At 33.3% G+C, this 20,262-nt stretch overlaps 3 protein-coding genes and 1 long non-coding RNA gene across 5 annotated transcripts; 1 reads left to right on the forward strand and 3 right to left on the reverse strand.

The window, feature by feature from the left end:
- Positions 1-153: 153 nt before the first annotated feature.
- On the reverse strand, positions 154-3,827 carry LOC140808243 (uncharacterized). The gene is made up of 6 exons (XM_073165317.1): positions 3,666-3,827; positions 3,483-3,546; positions 2,516-2,623; positions 2,337-2,435; positions 1,700-1,825; positions 154-671 (listed from the first exon to the last, which is right to left on the reverse strand). Exons 1-6 carry the CDS (start codon positions 3,693-3,695, stop codon positions 526-528), a joined length of 573 nt encoding a protein of 190 aa, XP_073021418.1. The 5' UTR covers positions 3,696-3,827; the 3' UTR covers positions 154-525.
- A 677-nt stretch (positions 3,828-4,504) lies between these two features.
- On the reverse strand, positions 4,505-8,398 carry LOC140807938 (ribosome biogenesis protein NOP53-like). The gene is made up of 12 exons (XM_073164898.1): positions 8,116-8,398; positions 7,528-7,706; positions 7,381-7,429; positions 7,261-7,286; positions 7,070-7,150; positions 6,859-6,969; positions 6,659-6,753; positions 6,360-6,479; positions 6,152-6,274; positions 5,713-5,779; positions 5,542-5,621; positions 4,505-4,745 (listed from the first exon to the last, which is right to left on the reverse strand). The coding sequence occupies exons 1-12, from the start codon at positions 8,282-8,284 to the stop codon at positions 4,739-4,741; spliced, it is 1,107 nt and encodes a 368-aa protein (XP_073020999.1). The 5' UTR covers positions 8,285-8,398; the 3' UTR covers positions 4,505-4,738.
- A 2,721-nt stretch (positions 8,399-11,119) lies between these two features.
- Positions 11,120-12,263, forward strand: LOC140808378 (uncharacterized). The gene is made up of 3 exons (XR_012112870.1): positions 11,120-11,238; positions 11,354-11,413; positions 12,127-12,263. It is a non-coding gene; the product is annotated as an uncharacterized lncRNA (long non-coding RNA).
- Positions 11,245-13,703, reverse strand: LOC140808377 (BTB/POZ domain-containing protein At3g56230). Of its 2 annotated transcripts, none has more exons than XM_073165488.1 (3): positions 13,165-13,703; positions 12,155-12,331; positions 11,245-12,045 (listed from the first exon to the last, which is right to left on the reverse strand). In XM_073165488.1, exons 1-3 carry the CDS (start codon positions 13,339-13,341, stop codon positions 11,587-11,589), a joined length of 813 nt encoding a protein of 270 aa, XP_073021589.1. In that variant the 5' UTR covers positions 13,342-13,703; the 3' UTR covers positions 11,245-11,586. The 2 variants fall into 2 exon arrangements, with proteins under 2 accessions (XP_073021589.1, XP_073021588.1); XM_073165487.1 differs by having other exon boundaries at positions 12,155-12,343.
- Between the last annotated feature and the right edge of the window lie 6,559 nt (positions 13,704-20,262).

Genomic DNA, 20,262 nt, shown 5'->3' on the forward strand with positions numbered 1-20,262 from the left:
TATGCTGATATGAAATCAAGAAATACTGACAAGCTCAACGTCATGTCAGCACTGTAATGGAAAAAACTATAATTGAAAAAAAAAAGTGCAAATTAGTAAACTGAAATTACAAATTGATTTATAAAACGACCAAAATGAAAAAAAGTGCAAGTGTAAAATCCAAAAAAATGTTATTCTCTCGATATTACACTTAACATTAAAAGAAATGAAAAAAGCACTTGAATCGGGTGATTGACACTATCGGGAAAGTTTCATCATATTTCACCACAAAAGTTGATGTCTCCTGCATGTACCACATATTGAAACTGAACATCGCAGAGAAATGGAGGAAGAACAACCAAGTAAAATATACGAAAATTAGAAAATAAACTTCTTCGCTGAGCCTGGAACGTTGTGCATTTTTCTATCCTCGTAAGAATCCCAAACCAGGTGTCAGCTATCCAAATGATCATAAATGAATGTGTAGCTTCAGTGTAAACATTGCGTAACTTTCTGGCTGGCGGTTTAAATTCTAACCATCGGGCTTCAGGAAGGGATATCATGTCTCAAGTCTCGAAATCTAGTAAGCAACTTCAACTTATAGTTCTCTATTTCAGTATACTCAACAGAATCCGGGGTGGACCTGATGATGGGGATTGCTCCAGCTTCATGTAAAGCACCGGCAGCTTCATCTACAATATGAGAGAAAAAACGGAGGTGGGGTCAAATTTTAATTATTATTCACATTTCTTGGAGCATTTCCTCCTATCATAACCAACCTAAAGAGGATACTAGCAACTACAAAAGAAAAAACAAAAGTGGGATGCTCCCAAAATGTTCAGGTGGCATAGAAGCGACGGTACACAATTAAGTATCTATCAAGTAGAAGAGTAGTGTTTAAGAACGCTCGAACTCATGCTCATGATCTGCATCATCTCTGAACCAATCACTTCCACCTGTCTCTGATTTTGGTAACAAAAAGAGAGAGAGAAGGAGCTAGATGCCACTGCTTTAAATTCTAGGGCAACACCTGGATTCTCCTTTCTAATGTTAAACAGTCTACAGTGTGAAATACCTCCCTCTGTTTTCTTCCAACATCGTGTAATGAAAAAATTTCTGATAAAAAACATGCCTGGTACCGACAGAAACGCAGATTTAAGGCAATTGCGTTTATATAGCAATATCTCTCAACACATCATTCAGCAACCTTTGCAAACACATAATTTTGGCATCTGCATTTTGTTTCTTTTGTTAGTCAAAATTGGTACATGTTCTATTTAGTAAAAGGGATAGAACCCATAGATCCTTGACACAGTTACTATAACAGGACACTTTCAAATTGCAGCAAGAAAAATAATTTAAGGCTTTTCAGTGATGGCAAAGTATGCAGAGGGGTGGACATACAGAGAAAAAAAAAAGTGGATTAAGTTGAAAGGTGCTCCAATTTTCATATTCAATGCAAAATTCTTTTCCAGCAACCTACAGAAACTCTGTTTGAATTCCTAGACAACGAGAGGAAACTCCGAGCACAAGAGCTTTTTTTTTCAGACTTGGATGTACAAGAGAAATGTGTTTTATACACCCAAGCATGTTTTTTTAGCGAAAATTCAATGTCTATGCTCAGAGAAAATTCCATATTCAATTCTACCAAAGATGTGGAGTTCCCCTCATGCTTGATCGTTCCAAAATCAAAATGCACAACAGAATAGTGAGGTCTGACCAGACTTTGAGATGGCAACAAGAGCCTTCAATGCTTCTTTTCGAGTTCGATCATCTTTGGCAGACCTTAACATATTTACAAGCTCCTGAGCTCCACCCATTTCAACTATTTTCATTCTTCTTTTGTCTGGTAATCAAAAGGGAAGAAGCTAAGAACCGTCATAACACAAGCAGCAGTCAAAGATCAAGGAAATCAGTCTCCACGATCAAGACACGTATTATCCCTGTCTGCAGGGTTCATAATTACAGCTTGATGTGCACAGAGCACAAAATGCCAGCTTGACATCCTACTTTTAACTTTAATACTTAGGTGTACAGTTTTTCAAATTGTGAGTCTTTCATTTTGCAGGTCTCTCTGCATCATGAGAACAAGTGGAATTCTCATTCTTTCAGCACTAGATGCTAGTTAGAACCTTGTATGATGGTAAGAATGTAAGATGAAATGTAAAAGTTATCTTTCAAGCTGTAAGTGGAAGATCTTGTGCAAAAAATTTAAGATCTTCGACGGACACAACTTATCCACAGAAATTCAAGTTTCCTCATAATTGTTTATGTAGCCAATAAAGACCTCCGACTTGGCAATCTATCCCAAAAAGTTCACATTAGCATGTTATTAAACACCTCCAGAAATATATTACCATCTATAGCAAATCGAGCTAATCTTGATGCTCCCATTCTTTTAAACAATGGATCCTTCACTTGTAAAAGAGATACAGACTGCTGCATCAAATTATCACCTACAGAAGATTGGAAACATGAACATCGGAGATTGTCATTAATATAAAATGCTAAATCGGTTTTGATTGATCGATCATACCCATGTACGGAAAGAACTGATAGCCCACAGCTGCTGCAGTGCCAGCGAATATCAGTTTCAACAGCCATCCTACCTTTCTTTCTGCCTCCTCTTCAATTGATCTTTCATCTACAGCGAGGTCATGATTTGTTTTTTCATAAACAAAGAAAATATCCAAATGCCAAAGAACAAAGAACAAAGACATAATGAAAGGGATAAAATAACAAGCAAAAGTTGAAAAAAAACCACAACACTTAAGAATGTGTAAAAGGATAAGTCAACCTGAATACAGAAAATGTTAGAGAAGTTCAACACAGTGAAACAGTCTAACATTCAAATGGTTAATGGAGGTTCGTAATAAAAAGTCTGGTAGTACGTGAAACCCTGAGGCATTTTTTCCAATGCCAGAACTACAGTCTTTAAAGCTCATATCCATTCATTGAAAGACATTGCACATTTCCTCTTTGACTCTTGGTTAAAAGTTAAGAGTAACTTTGCAGTGGCAACACATGGTTTCATTACTACTTACTTCCGTTTTTAGTAACTTCGCAGTGGCAACACATGGTTTCGTTACTCCTTTTTTGGTTTATGCCTTGAACCAATTTCAGCACCATAATGCCCTACGGGCTCCACTAAAAATGTTAATTTCACATTTGTTTATGATCGGTCCAATGTAAGTCCCACGAATAGAAATTCTGGGTTGAAAAGTACTAATCGAGTCCATACCAGTCACAAATTTCTTTCCAAAATCAGACGCATATAAGAAGCCGAAACCACGTTACAGAAAGAGGAACACATATCGTGAAATTAACACAAGATTCAGCAATTAACAAGCAAGGCAATACAAACCTTAAAACCTCAAATGATCATTGATTAGCGAAAAGGGATCCAAGTTAAAATGGATTACAATCACAAAATTGGTGGATCAATTCCATCTTCAATAAGCCGAAAAAAAACTAGACAAAAACGTAAAACACCATGCACGTACCTCCTTTATAAAATGAAGAAAAATTCCGAGATTGCAAATTCACTGGGTTTCTTCTGTAAAAATGCTGCATCGCAGTCATAAAACCCCAAAAGATTAGAAAAATGTCGAAAAAATAGTACGAAACAGCAAATCGGACATCGAACGGCCGATGTTCAAAAATTTCAGAAGCTTAGCTGGACTCACAGAGCGTATGGTGGTTGCTAATGTGCGCATGATGCGAGTTGAAGGGCTGTGACGAACACCCAGTCGTATCGGACGCCTGCTGCCCAATCCGGAGACAAATCGATCCTCTCGGTTTTTTATACCCTCGCAAATATGAAAATTTTAAGGTTGTGTTTGGCGCAGATTTTCTTTATTATGAATATATTTAGGACACTCCAAAATTTATTAATTATATTTCAACTTACTTTTTTTATCTATTTAATTATTGATATTAAATTTTATTTAATTATCAAAATCTACAGAACTATTATAATAATTATATTTTAAGATTTAGTCATAATTTATAAGAAAAATCTACATAACTATTATAATAATTATATTTTAAGATTTAATCATAATTTTTATCTTATATAATAATAATAATAGTAAACTCATTCTTTAATTAATATAAATCATAATACAACTTGAATTTTGGCAGACAAATAAATTTGTTTTAATTTCCATAGTCAATTGAATCAAATTAAGCTTGAACAGTAGTTATTGATCTATAAAAAAAATTAAATTAATCTTTAATTTATTTAAAAAAAATTATGTTGCAAAAATATTAAAGTTTTAAAAAAAATATTCTTAAAACAATATAACAAAAATATATATTTTATTTTTGAGTAAGATTAATTAATTTTGGTAAATCGAAATTTAATACACCCCAATATTTTATGCATTTTGTAGGGGAAAAAAGTCAACAAAAATTCTATGCATCTCTACCAAAACTTGGGAACATTTTGTTAGTTTATATTTTATTCGTGTGGTAAAAAAATCAAGGCAAAATTAAGAACAAAATTCTACAAAATATGGAAAGATAGGGTAAAGTTGTCTGATAATTATTTAACTAATCAGATAACACTTTTTGTTATATAAATAAGTCCTTCAATGTATTTAAATAAATAAAAGAACTCTCGTTTTGTGATACGGATATTCGAATACAAAGTAAAATCAAATAAAATAGGTGTCCGACAACTAGTTCATAGAACTCCGATTTAATCATCATAGATTCTGGTACTACGCCTGAATCAATTCCTGGTCGAGGAACCACCTTACTTCCTGCATGAAAATATTTAAGAAAAAAAGTTAATAGAAAATTTTGGATAACATAGCCCTTTTCATATGGTTCAACTATTACTTGGTTAGCCAGAAAAAACTAATTACTTGGACACATATCAGTCACAGAGAACTTGATTACAACCTCTCCTTCATAACTGCTAAAAACATTGAGTAAACAAGTTGATGCAGCGTTTTTCCATTAATTATGTTATTTTCGTTTTTTAGAAATGTGAGTACACCTTGGCCAGTGCACACCACAATCGAGTATTGTGGCGTGTTTGTGTATCGCGATTAGAAGCTCTAATCATATCCAAGTTGGAACATTTTCTAAAATCCAATCTGGTAGTCTCAGATGACGATGCATCAAATTTCAGCACGACTCTACGCAGTAACTTAATCTTCAAGCTCATAACTTTATTTCTGCGTAAATATTTAGCTGATATTGAGAAGATAGAGCATTTAACTAATCATTAGGGGAAAAATAAAGGTGAAAGACTGCCAATTTTTTTCCAGAACCGTTGAACCTTCGAATGCTTGACGAGACCAAAATGAAAACAGCAGAAATAAATGACTAAAATAGTGAAACACCTATAACACACAAACATTTGAAATAAACGTTCAATTATATTTCAATAAAAGAAACATAATATCTATAGCTTTGCTAATCTATGCACAAAAAAGGTAAGTTTCATGCCTACAAAAACTAAGAAATATATTATATCAATATAACAATCATGGCCAGCAATTCATGCTCCAGACACAGTACAAATTCAGTCATATAAGTCAGCAAACTAACCTGCCACTCTTTTTTGATGGAATAACTAACCCTCTTTTCTCAAGGCTCTTGAATCGATCTCGCGCGAGGGTGCAACAGCCCTATAATCCAAAACAAAACTCAAAATCAGCCAACTACTCGATGCTCTCTGTTGTAAAATTGACAGAAAATCAAGATGGAAAAAATTACAACCTTCAACTTCCGAAGTGAACCAGTTTTCTCCTCAGATAAGAGGACTTGGAGAGGTGCAGGCTCAAATCTGAAACAGGAAAAACAACTATGCTTGAGTCTGTTTTCCATGTTTAAAAGTTTGATAACGTAAAAGAGTATACCCATTGTTATTAAGTGCACAAGATGTACATATGTCCCTACAGTGCATGTGTGACAATTTTTATTTGTACGTATTTCTCTTCGCTAACACAGTGCACTGGCTGAATACAATGTCGTGCAAAAATAAATACAACTTAGGGTACAAGTGTTAGGTGCAATTCACGAATCATTGCTTTGCAGAAAGCTTGAAAGTACAGAACCAACACTATAGAGGGTGCATCCATGTTCATGAAGTTATGCCAACTGGCGTATGTAAAAGGTGTAAAGAAAGTTAAGAAATGACACATTTACAACTGCATACTTATATTTTCCCATGCGTGGTGGCCGAGACTTCAGTCTTTCTTGTTTAGCAACACTGCGACGGATATTTCTCTTATGCTTTTCTTCATCCTCATCAGCTATTTCTTCAAATATGTCGCTTAATCTGTTTTAAAAAGGAAAACCTAATAAAATACTTGCAGATTCTGAATAACTAGAGGACTATTGGCAGAAAATTGTCCAGCAGATACCTGTCAATATCCTGTGAGATTACCCCAGCTTTTTTGGCTTCTGCTTCTAATTTCAATCGTTCCTTCCGCCTAAGCCTCCGATTCAATTCAACTCTTGTTACCCTTTTGGTTTTTTGAAGCCTGTCGGTTTCCAGAGACAAGAAAAATTAACAGAATACATTATTTGGGGGGAGAAGAACCGGAGAAAGGAATCTAATATGAAAAAATCTCCTGCATAAAGTTGGAACATCTATGGAAAAAGAAGAAAAATCCAAAAGATAAATCAGTGTACAAAACAGAATAGCTTAACAATACATGACCTCTTCTCTGGATTTGCCTCCTCAGAATCTATAATATTTTCACATTGGACATCATTTTCGTCGTCTATTCCATGATCCGCCTCAAGGAAATATTTCTGATATAAAAAAATAATATTGATTCACAAGTGACCAGTTGACAGCATGTGGCAACTGAGAAAACAATTTCAAGTGATCATAAATAATTAGGAATGAGGATTAACATCTTCTTCATCAATCGCTTGCCCGGGAACTAATATAGGAACAGGCTCTGGTCCCAATTCATGTTGATAAATCTTCTGCATTTCATCTGCCACGGCACGAGCTAATGCTTCCTGTGGAAGCAACCAATAGAATAAAGTTATATCATGGTCAATCAGGGGAGGAAAAATCAGGAGTGCATTAGACTAAAATAAAACACATAGAATAAATAACCTGATGTGTCTCAGGGTCTGGATTGAATGAGCATCCAGAAGGTTCGACCTCAACAGCAGGTATAAGGGAAGGCTTGGGTTTCTGTCATTCTAACACCAGTTAACCAACAGAGGCCGCAAATGCAAAAAATTCAATTGAATTAAAATGGCAAATCATCAAGAGTTCAGGCCTTCAGGGCAAATTTATTTTACCCTTCTAATTCTGACACTGTCTTCACCTGAAAGGATAAAACAATGGCTCCATCAGAAATCACATTCGGTCATTAAAATTCATAAGATATATATTTCATCAACTAATTATAAACACACTACCTTTTTCTCCCCATAAATCAACTATGCTAGAATCAGCAGCAGTTTCATTCTGCCATCATTTTGTAAATAAAAAGTATTAATCAATCAACATATTAAACACATAATCACTCCAAAAGATATTTAAAAAGTTTTCGAACAATTGCTAACCTTTGAGCAATCCCCCGCATCAGCTTCAGCAGTCTGAATAGCTTTACCACTTTTCTTGGATTTTTTCTTTTTCTGTATGGACGATGGAACGGGTTGAACAAACGGGTTCCTTTGCAACACACTATCACAATGCAATACTTTCTCTCGTCTTTTCTCAATCTTCCTCTTAACAGAAAGATCTGCAGTTGCATTTTAATTAATGAAATTACATTATCCAAAACATTCTCTACCGTTACATTCATATGTAGTGAGTGACATAAATTGACAAGAAACGCCACTACAGTAAATAATATTTTGCAATCAATAACTCGGCCCCATAATTTATTGTTGGATGAGTTAATCCATATTAGACAAAAGTTAAATATTTTTGAAAAAGATACAAATAAAATTTGAAACTTTTTTCCGCGACAACACAACCGTCATTCAGGAGGTCAAAATTCGAAATGCTTCAGACTCGCACCATATACCAAACTGAAGTTCAATTCCCCGAATACATAATAAAATCCTTAAAACACCACAAAATTGGAACAGTAAATTATAACAAATTCAACGACCAACAGCCATGAACGAGATCATTAAAGCTTTTACCTCTGGATTTGTCCACGAAATAAAGTGAATCGCCGGGTACATCTGCCAAGGACCCACCAGACAGCGCGTCTTTCGTGGATTTTTCGAAGTAATCTTCAAAGTCTTCGGTGCTTATGTTTGCCCTCCAAGCCTTCTTTCCTTTCCTCGAGCTCTTAGCTTTCTTGCCCATCTTTCCCGTTTATGGTCCAATTTTCGCTCTCCGAAAGCTTGTGTGTGCAGCTGAAGAAACCCTAGATGCTGAATGTACCCGGGTCACTTAGGCATTGTTTGGATTCATTTGTTCATGTAATCTCGGATTTTTTAAATAAAATATTATATAATAGTAAATAATAATAAAAATACAAAACATGCGATGATAAAAATTTATTTATAATAAGGTACGAGCCGTGGTTCAATACCCGGGCCCGTGAAAAGTAATATATTATTAATTATAAAAAATAATTTCAGAGATTATAAAAATAAAAAATATTAAAAGAACGGACCGGGGCTCCTTGAGAAGCTTCGTGGTATGACTATGGATGACAATAGACGAGTTTATCCGCTTCGATCATACTGAGTTTAGACCTGATTAAACGGGTCTAGGTCGGGTCTCGAGCTTAACCGGTCCTACAATATATAAAGAGCAATTCCGATTCTTTTTTTTCTCTTGATTCTTTTCCGATCGAGATTAATAAATCATATTCATGGATGAACGAAAATGTGCAAAATGCTTATTTGTCTCTGCCATTTTATGAGTCTTTTCTTTTTTGCGTATGACATCGCCACTCCCTTTTGTAACATCCACTAATTCAGAACTTAATTTGAAAGTTATATTTCAACCCAGACGTTTTCGGGATGTCGCTAATAACCAACAAATGACAAGTGTTTTTCTTTGTGTGGATCTTAATTCAATGGAAACTTGATGAGTCGATCCACTTACACGTCATGTTTTTACTGTTATATCGGTAGTTATTCCAAGTATTGCTAGACGTAAAATAGATAGTGGATTTGTTTCTGCCTTTTGTTGAATTTTTTTCATGGCTCAATAGATAATTTGATAAGCCAGTGATTTTTTTTTCTATGTTTACTAATCGATTACGATAAATTAGATCGAATTTTGCTGTTTTTTCTTCCGCAGTACCTCGATGTGACATGAGTGTGAAAATGGTTTAAGAATCAATTTTTTTATAAGAGCTAAAATCATTTATTTTGGATTTTTTACCCCATATTGTACGGTGGATCTCAAAAGATATGAGAGATATTCTTCAAGCCGTACTTTTATCGAATACGTCTTTCCGCAAAATTCTATATGTATCTATGAGATCGAATTTGGAATTCTGTTTACTCACTTTAAATTGAGTATTCGTTATTGGAAATCCTGTATTTTACATATCCATACGATTGAGTCATTGAGTTTCTGAAATATTTTAAAATTGAAATAATTTTATTATATTATTATGATATATTTAGTATGAACACAAGTAATTACACATTTTTTTCTTATTAATAATTAATCGAATAAAATTTAAAGGTTTGTGATAATATTTTTTTATTAAATATTATTAATTAAAGTTGAAAAATAATTTTAATGATTAATTAATTTTTAAATCCAACATGTTCAAATTGGATTGGACTCGTCAGATTTATGAGATGAGACTCGTCTAATGGAGATGGAACCTAAATCCAACCCGTTATGGCCCGTGTATGATCCGATATGTATCCTTAGGACCGTGGCACCAAAATAAAGGCCAACACAACCCAATTTGTACAGAGCCCAAAGGCCCACAGGCATGAGAAACCTCATATTTGATGCCATGGTTTCACAGCCCTCAAGATTCGTTACTGGGTTGTAGGTAGGGGTGAGAAAGCTTTCGGTTAAACCGAATTAACCGATCGAATCGAGTCAATTCGAAAATTCGGTTCGATTATTTCGAAAATTCGGTTTTCCAATTAAAAAAATTCAGTTATATCGGTTCGGTTCGGTTACGATTTTCAAAATTTTGAAATCAGTTAACCGTATTAACCGATATAATAAGTATTATTATTTAATAAATTTTTTATTTATCAATTTTTATAAATATTTTAATTTTTAATTTTAAAATCGATATAATATGTATTAATTGTGTTCAAATAAAACTTATACATTTGTGATGTGTGTGATTTTATGTTTTTATGCATTTGTGTAAACTGTAATGTTAAAAAAAAATACATATATAATTAAAGTTAAATCACATTTTTTTTAAAACTACCGACCGAATTAACCGATTTTAATTGGGTTCGGTTTTCATCGATTATGAAAATTAATTCGATCGGTTCAGTTATGACTATATATTTCGGTTCGGTTCGGTTATGGCTAATTCGGTTCTTTCGATAACCGAATGCTCACCTCTAGTTGTAGGGATGTCAATTCGGGTGGGTCGGGTGGGGTTGAGCAATAGTACTATTCAAAAATTGCTCAACCCGAACCCAACCCTAACCCGAGCCAACCCGAAAACTCTCAACCCGAATATGAACCCGAATCAACCCGATCAACCCATCAGCCCATATAACCCGATTTTGAATTTTTTAAAGAAAATTAAATAAAATTCAAATAATAATAATAATACTATTTTAATTTAAACACATAATAACAAAAGCTCCCTCGTATATATGATTTAAATTTGAAAATCTGATCGTGAAAAATAAAATATATTTACTAAATCAAATAAACAATTATTTAAAAATAAAAAATATTCAAAATAAATACTAAATTATTAAAATTTATGATATAAATATAAAATAAATATTTTTCAATTTTAGACATAAAATATATAAAAAAATAGGCAATATTTATTAATTATATATATATTTTTAAAAAAATTAAATTTTTGGGTCAACCTTAACCCGATCATTTTTTTTGAGTAAGTCATCGGATTCAATCCAATCTAACTCGAACCCGAAAACCTCAAACTCAATCCTTATTTTTTCTGGTTGAATCGTATCGGGTTGGTGGGTCTTGTCCAATTTTGACACCATTGGTTGTACAAGCTATACCATTCGATGCAGATTTTGCACAAGATGGGATTGAAATACTCGATACGGGGAATTTCACGTGCTGTCTTTATTGAATGCAGGCTTGTAGATTGGTGTTTGATTTGTAGTGTGGTAAGATTAGTTTTGTTATTTGTTGATTTGATTTAGGACAAGGGTTCTTATCAATTCCCTTTTCATTGGTCCATCAGACAGATCAAATTTGATTTTCTTGGTTATATGTCATCAGGTGGGTTGCAATTGTAAAACCCCTTTCCGATGCTTGTTGGACTTTCAGAATTCGATAAAGGTACATTTAGTTCTGCAGAGCTGTTCTACACAGAAGTTACTCAGCTTTGATGACATAGTTGTAAAAAGATCCTTTTTTCGAGAAGAAGAATAGAGCAAGACATCTATAATGAAATTGACTGAAATATAAACAAACTTAACTGTAAAAATGTTTACCCTCCCTCATAAGTGAATTCAAACCCCGTTCCTTTTGTTTTTTATGTCCATGAATAAAGCCCTTGTAATCTGTACTGTTAGATGAGGATTCTTAGCTGCAAATGGATCAAATCTTGCTGCAAAAACTACATCTTCCATGTTTCTGACAATAAAGTTCAAGGCTGTTTCCTTTAATGATTGGTTCGAACAAGAATCTGATATTTCTAGAATATCAAGAGCATTGGATGAATTTAAGGAGCGAAGCATATGCTGCCAACAAAACTTTTGGAGAAATGGGATGTCATACTTGTCTGCTGCAATTGACAGTGAATAAACATGCTTTTCCACCTTTTCTTTTGTCAAATCTCCACTGTATAGGAACTCTAGCAAAGATTCCACTTCTTCGTGATTCAATTCGTGAAGTATTATCGTGTCGTTTGGTGGAGCTTTGCATCCATCAGAATCCAAGATGTTTCTGAAAATATCAGATCTTGATGCCTGCGCAGTATCAAAATAGGACTTACTATGGTTACATTTTATATGAAATGTGATCATAGGCAAAGTGATTGTTTTGGACAGGTAATGGAAGCTGAAGCCACTTCAATACCAATAATGCTTTATGTGCTGGTACAGATGGCCCATTATCTCCAGGTTTGACTTGAATATCATTGTGAATTTGATCCTTAAATGCTGCAGCAAATCCACCGAGGTAGCTTATTTTCTCATTTAACATGTCTTCAATGTCCTTCATCTCCTTCACCCATTTTAAAACATTTGCAAATCCCTGTTTACCAATCTATACGTTCTTTTAGACTTTTTTAGATTATACTATTTTAAGTGCAAGCATATAGTCTCTAAGTTGGGCTTTTGGGTCTTTGACCACAAATAAAACACGAAAACACCATGTGTAAAGAAATGGAGGTTCCATTGCTCCAGAACAAGAGAAGTGGGAAAATCTAGTTTGGTAACTGGGAAAACCAAACTCAATGTACCGGTGTTCGCCTATTATATGTACGAGTCTATTGTTCAAGTAAAACACGTCTTCTAAACTAAAGTGACAACTTCAATACCATGCAAAAGTTAGAAACAGGATAAAATCCAAAAATCAATGGTGTAATGAATGTGGATTTTAAGAAATCTGAGTTTGGTGCATGTGACATACAGACATGTTTGATGCAGCGTATATAATTCTTATTGTATAAACGATGAAACTGACTCTAGTTATTCTCATCGTGATTGAATTAATGTGGCAATCTTATTCCATGAGAAACAGGAATACATACTTTAAACAATCATGCAATGTCAGGATGATGTTTCTAGCATTGATCTAAAACAGAAAGTGCGGGTAGCATAATTGTTTACATGAACTTTAGCTAGCCTGATCTCATACTTTCACAACGTCAAAATGCAATTTCTCAAATCTGACATTCACTACCACTCAACTATTGTTTCAAAGTATAAATTCGTCTAGAAGTTTATATTTATGGTCCTTCTCACTCACTTTACAAAAAATGAAGAATTGAACATATTAACAAAGTGGAATCAAAACTAAAACATGGAACAGAATCATACATAATCTTAGTTCTTGAGAATGATCCATAGATGTAACCCCTTTACCTTAGTCATATTTGATGAAGAAACCGTGGTGTTCCTTGTTTTATCAGACCCCTTTTCACCGTCAAGTTTGTTTGTCAAAGTGATTATACTTCTTGCTCCTTCGTAACAAGCTCCGCATATTGTGTTCCTTGGAGGCCTAAGGATATATGGCAGCGCACTACAAATTGAGCAATCCATTGTTCTCAGATAGAGGATGTGAAGATGAAGAGAAATGAAGTTTATTCTCTCTTCTTGTGAGGTCAATATTGGATTCTATATTTCATGGTATGCTATTTTTTTTGGTAGTTTGAGGCTCGGTGTTCCATCTTTGAAAAAGAAAGAAACTATTATTGCTCTCATTATGCGCATAAGAATATTGTATTGGTAATGTATGCTTAGTATAACAACTAACCATCTGATTCCTTTCAGTAGGGACAATTCATGTTTTGTATTTGCAAGTTTAGTGAAATGATGAGTCTAGTGGTTTAGGAAGAACTCTAGAGTACTTAATACTGTAGTAATGTTCCATAAACAATTCATTTCAAGTTTTTATGATGATTGGTGCATTTTTTTTTATGGAATTAGCATAACATTATTTGGACCTTTTGGGGAAGTGGGTCATTTCACTTGAGCTATCACTCATAATTAGGGATGACAATGGGGTGAGGTGAGACGGGGTGGGTGCGGGTTTGTCATCCCTATCCCCGTCCCAAAATTTCATCCCCACCCCTATACCCTTCCTTCCCGATCCCCATTTTTTCGGGTTCAGGGAATCTCCAAACCCGAAACTTCGGGAATCAACTTCTCATCCTCGTCTTCATCCCAGTTTCAAAAATATTAATATGACAAGACGATGACAGATTCATAGATTTTTTTCAAACAAAAACTTGTTATTATATATTATTATTAATATCAATATTAATAATAATACTGTTATTAATATTTTAAAAAATAATAATATTATTATTATATTATGATTATAATATTATTATTATTTTATTATTGATATTATTTTCAGGATGGGTTCGAGGATAGGGATAGTAATCTCATATCTGTCCCGAACTACATCGGGGATTTAAAAAATTCTCCGAACCCAAATCCGAAAAAATAGGGGATCTTCATCCCCGTTTCGGGTTTTCTTTGTGGGAAAAGTTGTCATCCCTACTCACAATGAGACCTGGTTGGTTTGAGTATTTTGAGTAGGTTTGAAGAATCCCAATTAAAAAATGATAGAGATCGTTAACGAGAGTTTAATTAGAGAGTTAGGAAGTAGAAAAAGACTTTCCAACCAAGAATGTGGTAACCACGTCTTGCAAATTGGATACTGCGAATTTACACAAAAAGGCTTCGTGGCCAATGTTCTTCTTATGAACTCTTTTTTGTCTCTCTTTTTTTCCCCGCGAGTTTATTCCTTTCTAAGGGTAAGTGGGTCGTTCGTTTCACGTGTCGGATTTTTGTTTTATATACCATGTTTTGTAAGTGTGTATTTTAACTTGATCGAGTTCGGCTAGCTGACTGTCAACCAAAAGCAAGAATACATGAATCCGTTGCACTTTTTGCTTACGTTTTTGCATAAAAATAGTATAAACGGAGAGATTTTACTTATTTTCTGAATCTCGTTTTTGTTTTAAAATTCTTTCTATTTATTTAAATACCCTTCTGTAAAATCTTTTATTCATTTTACTAAATTTGTTGTTTCAAAAATATTTATATTTTTATTTATCCAATTATGTTGATTTTGTATGTCTTCCGATATGATATAATAGAAGACCGACCAAGCCCATCCACACACACTCCATATACCAGACAACTAACATAACTGCTAAAAGAAAACCTACGTTTAATATAGTAGATTTTGTTTGATTCGTTATACATTCTTATCAAATAATATAATTCCTAATATCCATAAAATGTGATGTGAGCAATGATATTTAGATATTGATGCCATCTAATCATGTAACAAATGGATTTTTTGACTTGGAATCAATTCATCAAATTGTAAATATATACAATGTAAGGATTATTTTGTCCGACAGATATTCGAAATAATAAAAATATCAGTATAGGATGTAAAACAGTGAGTTTGTGTATTGTCAGAATTAAGTGTTGTTCCAGATGTTACATCTGAGACAACATGCAGCGGAATATTATATTTTGTAACACAAATTGACTTTAAATAAAGAGATGGACAAGATTTAATATAGAAATTATATTTCCCTTTATACAATATTATCAAGGTTTGTGACAAATTATTAAAATTGTGATCCAAAACTCATCGATGCTAATATATACACATTCGTTGGAGAGAAGGTAAATTTTTAGAAAATTTATGAAGAATTTTGTTATTCAATCAGACCAAGTAGAACTAGCTAAATTTGATATGTGAAATGAGTGTAAAATAACCCTCAAGGATCAACTAAGAGTAATCGGCGCATCGATGGACAAGACCAACTTCTTCACTCTCTTTGTTGTGTAGCAGTAACCACTGATCCTCCTCAAACATCCATTTATATTGCCAAAACACGTTGTTTGGCTAGGAGAATCGTGTCCAGTGTTGGGTAACTCGTGACCGGGGATCGAGCTCGGACTAGTGGTTGAGCACACGAAATGCGGGCATGATGAAGATGAAGATGAAGATGACGATAACGACAATGAGGGCGATGCATTAACTTTCTTGGCTAGGATTCTTGAAAGAATCGAGTTAGGAAAATTGGAATTCTTCAGGTTCTTTTTATGGGAAGAGTTTTTTCGAGGAGTGGTGATGAATTGGTGGGATGGTGGCGGAGTGAGTGGCGGCGGAAGAGGGGTGTGGCTGGATTCGTGCTTAGGGGTACCCGGCTGAGACTCCCACATGAACGGCACTGCACCCGTGGCTTCGCCGTAGTACACTGCCGAAATCTCCTCATCACCCTTGTCGGCGGAGATGCAATCATCATTGGTCAAGATTTTGATTTGTTGAAATTTAGGTGGGAAATGTGGGGGACCACTTGCATTTGGCATTTTCTCTCGGAATATTTTTAGTGTTGGAAAACAAAGAATTCTAGATAGTTCAAGGTGCTCGGACTACAATATATAAGATTAGTGAAGTACAGTGGTTAAGATCATTTTCTACATTTTTTTTTATGATGATGGAATAATATATCGGAATGAGAGGGATTCCAAAACTGTTTAAGTACTGTGCAGTTGATAAGTGATTAAAAGATTTGATAGACACTACCCAGATCAAGAAGGTGCATTTTCTTTTCGGAAACTCATCACATAAGAACTCCAAAGTTAAGCGTACTTGACTTGGGTCAAATTCTGGGATAGGTGATCTCGTAAGAAGTTTTCTAGGGTGCGTGTGAGTGTGAATATAACCACGGTGGAAAGACTCGTCTTGATACAATGAAGACAGTCGTCGAATCTGAGACGTCATACAAATAAAAGTCGAAGTTTACAAGATATTAGCGGATGGTTTATAGGGCAGTCCAACGTGTAACAATAGATATGATACAATGTTAAGATTACGGACTTGAACATAGATTCGTACCAAAAGTTAGCTCAAGAAGGAAAACTACCCAAGTCCTATATATACAATTTTCAAGAACTTAATCCACCAGATGTGAGACATAAAACACATCCCCGCAACCGTTACTTTTCGATATGCATTAGATAAATTGTCATGCTAACTTATCATCTTTCAAATCAAACTAATCAAGTGATCATTTCGTAACCTGGTTAAGATCATTTTCTACATTCTTGAAATACATTACTTAACCTGGTTAAGATCATTTTCTACCTCCTTGAAATATATTAAGTTATACCAAAGAAAGAAATGTTTAACCAAAATTGTAGGTTCACATCATTAAGTAACCTGGTAAATTTGATATGAGATATAAAAAAAATTCAAAATAAAAAATTTTGATCCATAATCTGTGGTCAAATGTGTGGCGAGTCAATATAATTGGGTAGGCATGATGATGACATGTTATTCCAAATATATATAATCATATAATGAAGTGACAGTTTATCAACTAAAAATAACATTGCAGTACGTGACTGTGGCCATAGGTATTAAATTATTAATTAAGATAATTAAATAATGGGGCCAAATTTAATTAAAAAGAAATCAAGAAATTGTGAGCAGTGGGGAACTACTCGGACTATGTAATATTAATTAAATATATATACATTTTATATAAAAATTAATTGCACGCTTTAATAGTAAATCGTGAAATGCTAAAACGCATTAAAAAAATAAAATAAAAACTTTGTTACATAAATTTTGGCCATTTTAAACACAATCTCCCCCCCTCTGGTTTTTATTTATTGATAGTTTAGTCCTTGGATGGTATGTTGTGCCGTGGACATAATAAATCGTGTGAATCTATCATATTATTGTGTGATAATCGGAAGAATAAAATTTTATAAGAGGAGAAATATTTCAGATATAATAAATAAATCTGAAAAAAATAATTTAAGACTGGATTTAAAATGAACCGATAGATTTAAAGAATTTGAAGAAAAACGATTATAGCTCGTCTCACTCCCTAAATTCACCATAAAATCACGTGTCACATAGGAGATGAAATAGTTAAAACGAAATTTTTATTTGTGGAACAAAATAAACCAATCGATATTTTTTGAAAAAAACAATGATTGAATTATTCATTTTTTTTTAAGAAAATGATTGAATCAAAGATTAATGAGATCTTAACTATTTGGGCACTACTCTCACTTCATTTCAACGGCTAAAATCTTGCCACACATACAATTTCAAAAAAAAAGTGGGTCCTATATATGCATGAGCAAATCTTGGTCACCCATCCTATCATGAGAGCAATGCCCACATTGGCTCTAAAAATTTTGGAATGTGAGTACCCTAAAAACAGGAAGTAGAGTACCACTGACTGCCTTTGCTTAGTCATATGTGTTGCGATAAATTAATTCAGTCCCGATATTTATTTATTTGGGCTCGTTTTTTAATCTGATTCGGAACTTGATCTAAAGTAACTAATCTTTAAAATGTTGGCGAAGTATTTTCATAATTTCAAAAAGGTAATTTCAATTTTAAAAAATTGATAACTTTCATTTTAAGATTTAAGAAAACACATATTTCATCTTTCATTTTTCTATGAACCACACACATAGCGTGCGTCACGATACACTCGTTAATAGACAAAATATCCTAGCATTTCTCCTCTTCGGCTATTTTTGGTGTATATGATAAGACAACTAATTGGATTGATCCCAAAACTAAAAGTGATGATATATAATGTGTTGTGACAAATCATTCTTTGTTTAGGTAAGATTTGAATGGGTATGATAAATTTCACATTTTTTGTTGTTAAGACAAAAATACACAGGGTACTAGCATTGATGAAAATTTGGTATATAAAATGATATTTGTAGCAGTGTTTTCCAAATCCTGTGTTCTGTTAATAAATAAATATTTTATAAAATTTTAAATTATTGATTATTTATTTATCTGATAATTTATTTTTAAATAAAAGTTAATATGATTTTTCATTTTATCTCATTTTTAATATTGATTTCTAATTATTTTTTAAATTTTATTTAGTTTTATCATTAAATTATTTATGTGATGTGCAAATAAAAATAAATATAAACCATCAAAGAATATTAATTTTGATTTCCTAAAACTTGAGTCGAGAGCAGATCTAAAATTGTAGATCTTCTTTTGTGAGTAAAATGGTAATTTAGAGACCGGGCTTCTAGCCCAATGATCTCACCCGCCGGATTAGCTGGCCTCCCACCCCGGGTTCGATCCCCCTCCCCTGCGTGAGTTGTAATAAAAAAAAAATGGTAATTTATTTTATATTTTAGGAATCAGATTGTCAATCCGACCAAAATAATGAGATGTCTTTTCAATCAAATAAGTTTATTTTTTTTTATCATGGGCTTCTTGATTAATTGGACCCATAAAAAATGAGACAAATATAAGTTTAACAATCTCTCCTTTATTTATCACTCACACCAAACATACCCTTCGTCTATAAGGCTCCAATTCGAGATGTTGCTATAGTTAAACCGGATCCATTACTCTTCGAGTCAATAGATGTTGGTATTTCCACCTTATTAAATTATAAGGGTTTCAGTGATAAAAATTTATCTATGAAGTAAACCACGTGACGGGATTTAAGATTTTTAAAATAAAAATCTATCAATCATTTATTCCAATACAAGAGTAGTGTTGTCAAAACGGACAAGTGGAACGGATCGATCCGCAACCCATTATTTGGTAGGATAGGTTGGATTGCCACTTGAGAGGACTGTGAGAATGTCAACCCAACCTATCTATTTGGCGATGGAACGAGACGAGCCAAGCCACCAATTTTAGTTATGTTTGGTAGGTTGCGTGTTTTACCAAATGACGGGCTAAAAAATTATCAACTCAATCTGTCTATTTGTCGAGGTAAGGCGGGCAAACCCGTGGGTCCGGCCACAAAACTATGGAATGGTTGAAATATGACATTTATTATATGTTAAAAATGAAATGTATTAAATAGTTTGTTATTGATGGACCATATGTGAATTTTTGTATTGTTACAAATAATATCATGTTTGATATTTTCTAGTAAATATAATGAAAATACGCTTCGACATTTTTTTAATGTTTTCTTCAAATATTCCTGTTTTAACTTTTGATGAATCATGGTTAGATCCAAAATAAATAATCGGATCAAAGATTTGGTCGGATATTTAGCTAAAAGACTTTTAAAGAAATTATTGACAGGCCCAATTTAAGAAGTGGGCGATGGATTCCCAAATCTTAAATGTGATATTATTGTCCTCGTTATAGAATATGGCCTATAGACAAAATCTGACCATTAATCTAATTTTTTTGGTGTTTTATCAGTAAAAAAATTTGAAATATGTTTTTGGACGAGATTTTGTAAAATTTTATGAAAATATTTTGAAAAAGAAAATTCTGGAAGTATACTAGTATAGTTTTTTAAAAATTATTGAGAGGTATTTTTTATATGTTTAGAACAATAGATAAAGTTATTCAAAAAATATTAAAAAAATTACAAAATAGTTGTTCAAACGCATATGCATTTTACAAAAAAAATTATATTTTTTTAAAAAAAATGGTAAAAAAAAACACTTTTATAAAAG

Source organism: Primulina eburnea, chromosome 12 (assembly GCF_022965805.1).
Source record: "Primulina eburnea isolate SZY01 chromosome 12, ASM2296580v1, whole genome shotgun sequence".
Lineage (NCBI taxonomy): Eukaryota > Viridiplantae > Streptophyta > Magnoliopsida > Lamiales > Gesneriaceae > Primulina > Primulina eburnea.

What these genes read in the sequence shown, in the direction of transcription:
- LOC140808243 (XM_073165317.1), bottom strand. Translation starts at nt 3,695, where the DNA reads ATGCGCACATTAGCAACCACCATACGCTCT. An exon ending in TAGCAACCACCATACGCTCT is followed by an intron (nt 3,547 to 3,665) that starts GTGAGTCCAGCT and finishes ACTGCGATGCAG; the next exon opens with CATTTTTACAGAAGAAACCC. An exon ending in TCAGTTCTTTCCGTACATGG is followed by an intron (nt 2,436 to 2,515) that starts GTATGATCGATC and finishes AATCTTCTGTAG; the next exon opens with GTGATAATTTGATGCAGCAG.
- LOC140807938 (XM_073164898.1), bottom strand. Translation starts at nt 8,284, where the DNA reads ATGGGCAAGAAAGCTAAGAGCTCGAGGAAAGGAAAGAAGGCTTGGAGG. An exon ending in AAGCGATTGATGAAGAAGAT is followed by an intron (nt 6,754 to 6,858) that starts GTTAATCCTCAT and finishes TTTTTATATCAG; the next exon opens with AAATATTTCCTTGAGGCGGA. An exon ending in CCACGCATGGGAAAATATAA is followed by an intron (nt 5,780 to 6,151) that starts GTATGCAGTTGT and finishes TTCCTGTTTCAG; the next exon opens with ATTTGAGCCTGCACCTCTCC.
- LOC140808377 (XM_073165487.1), bottom strand. Translation starts at nt 13,341, where the DNA reads ATGGATTGCTCAATTTGTAGTGCGCTGCCATATATCCTTAGGCCTCCA. An exon ending in CTTCATCAAATATGACTAAG is followed by an intron (nt 12,344 to 13,164) that starts GTAAAGGGGTTA and finishes AAGAACGTATAG; the next exon opens with ATTGGTAAACAGGGATTTGC. An exon ending in CAGCACATAAAGCATTATTG is followed by an intron (nt 12,046 to 12,154) that starts GTATTGAAGTGG and finishes GATACTGCGCAG; the next exon opens with GCATCAAGATCTGATATTTT.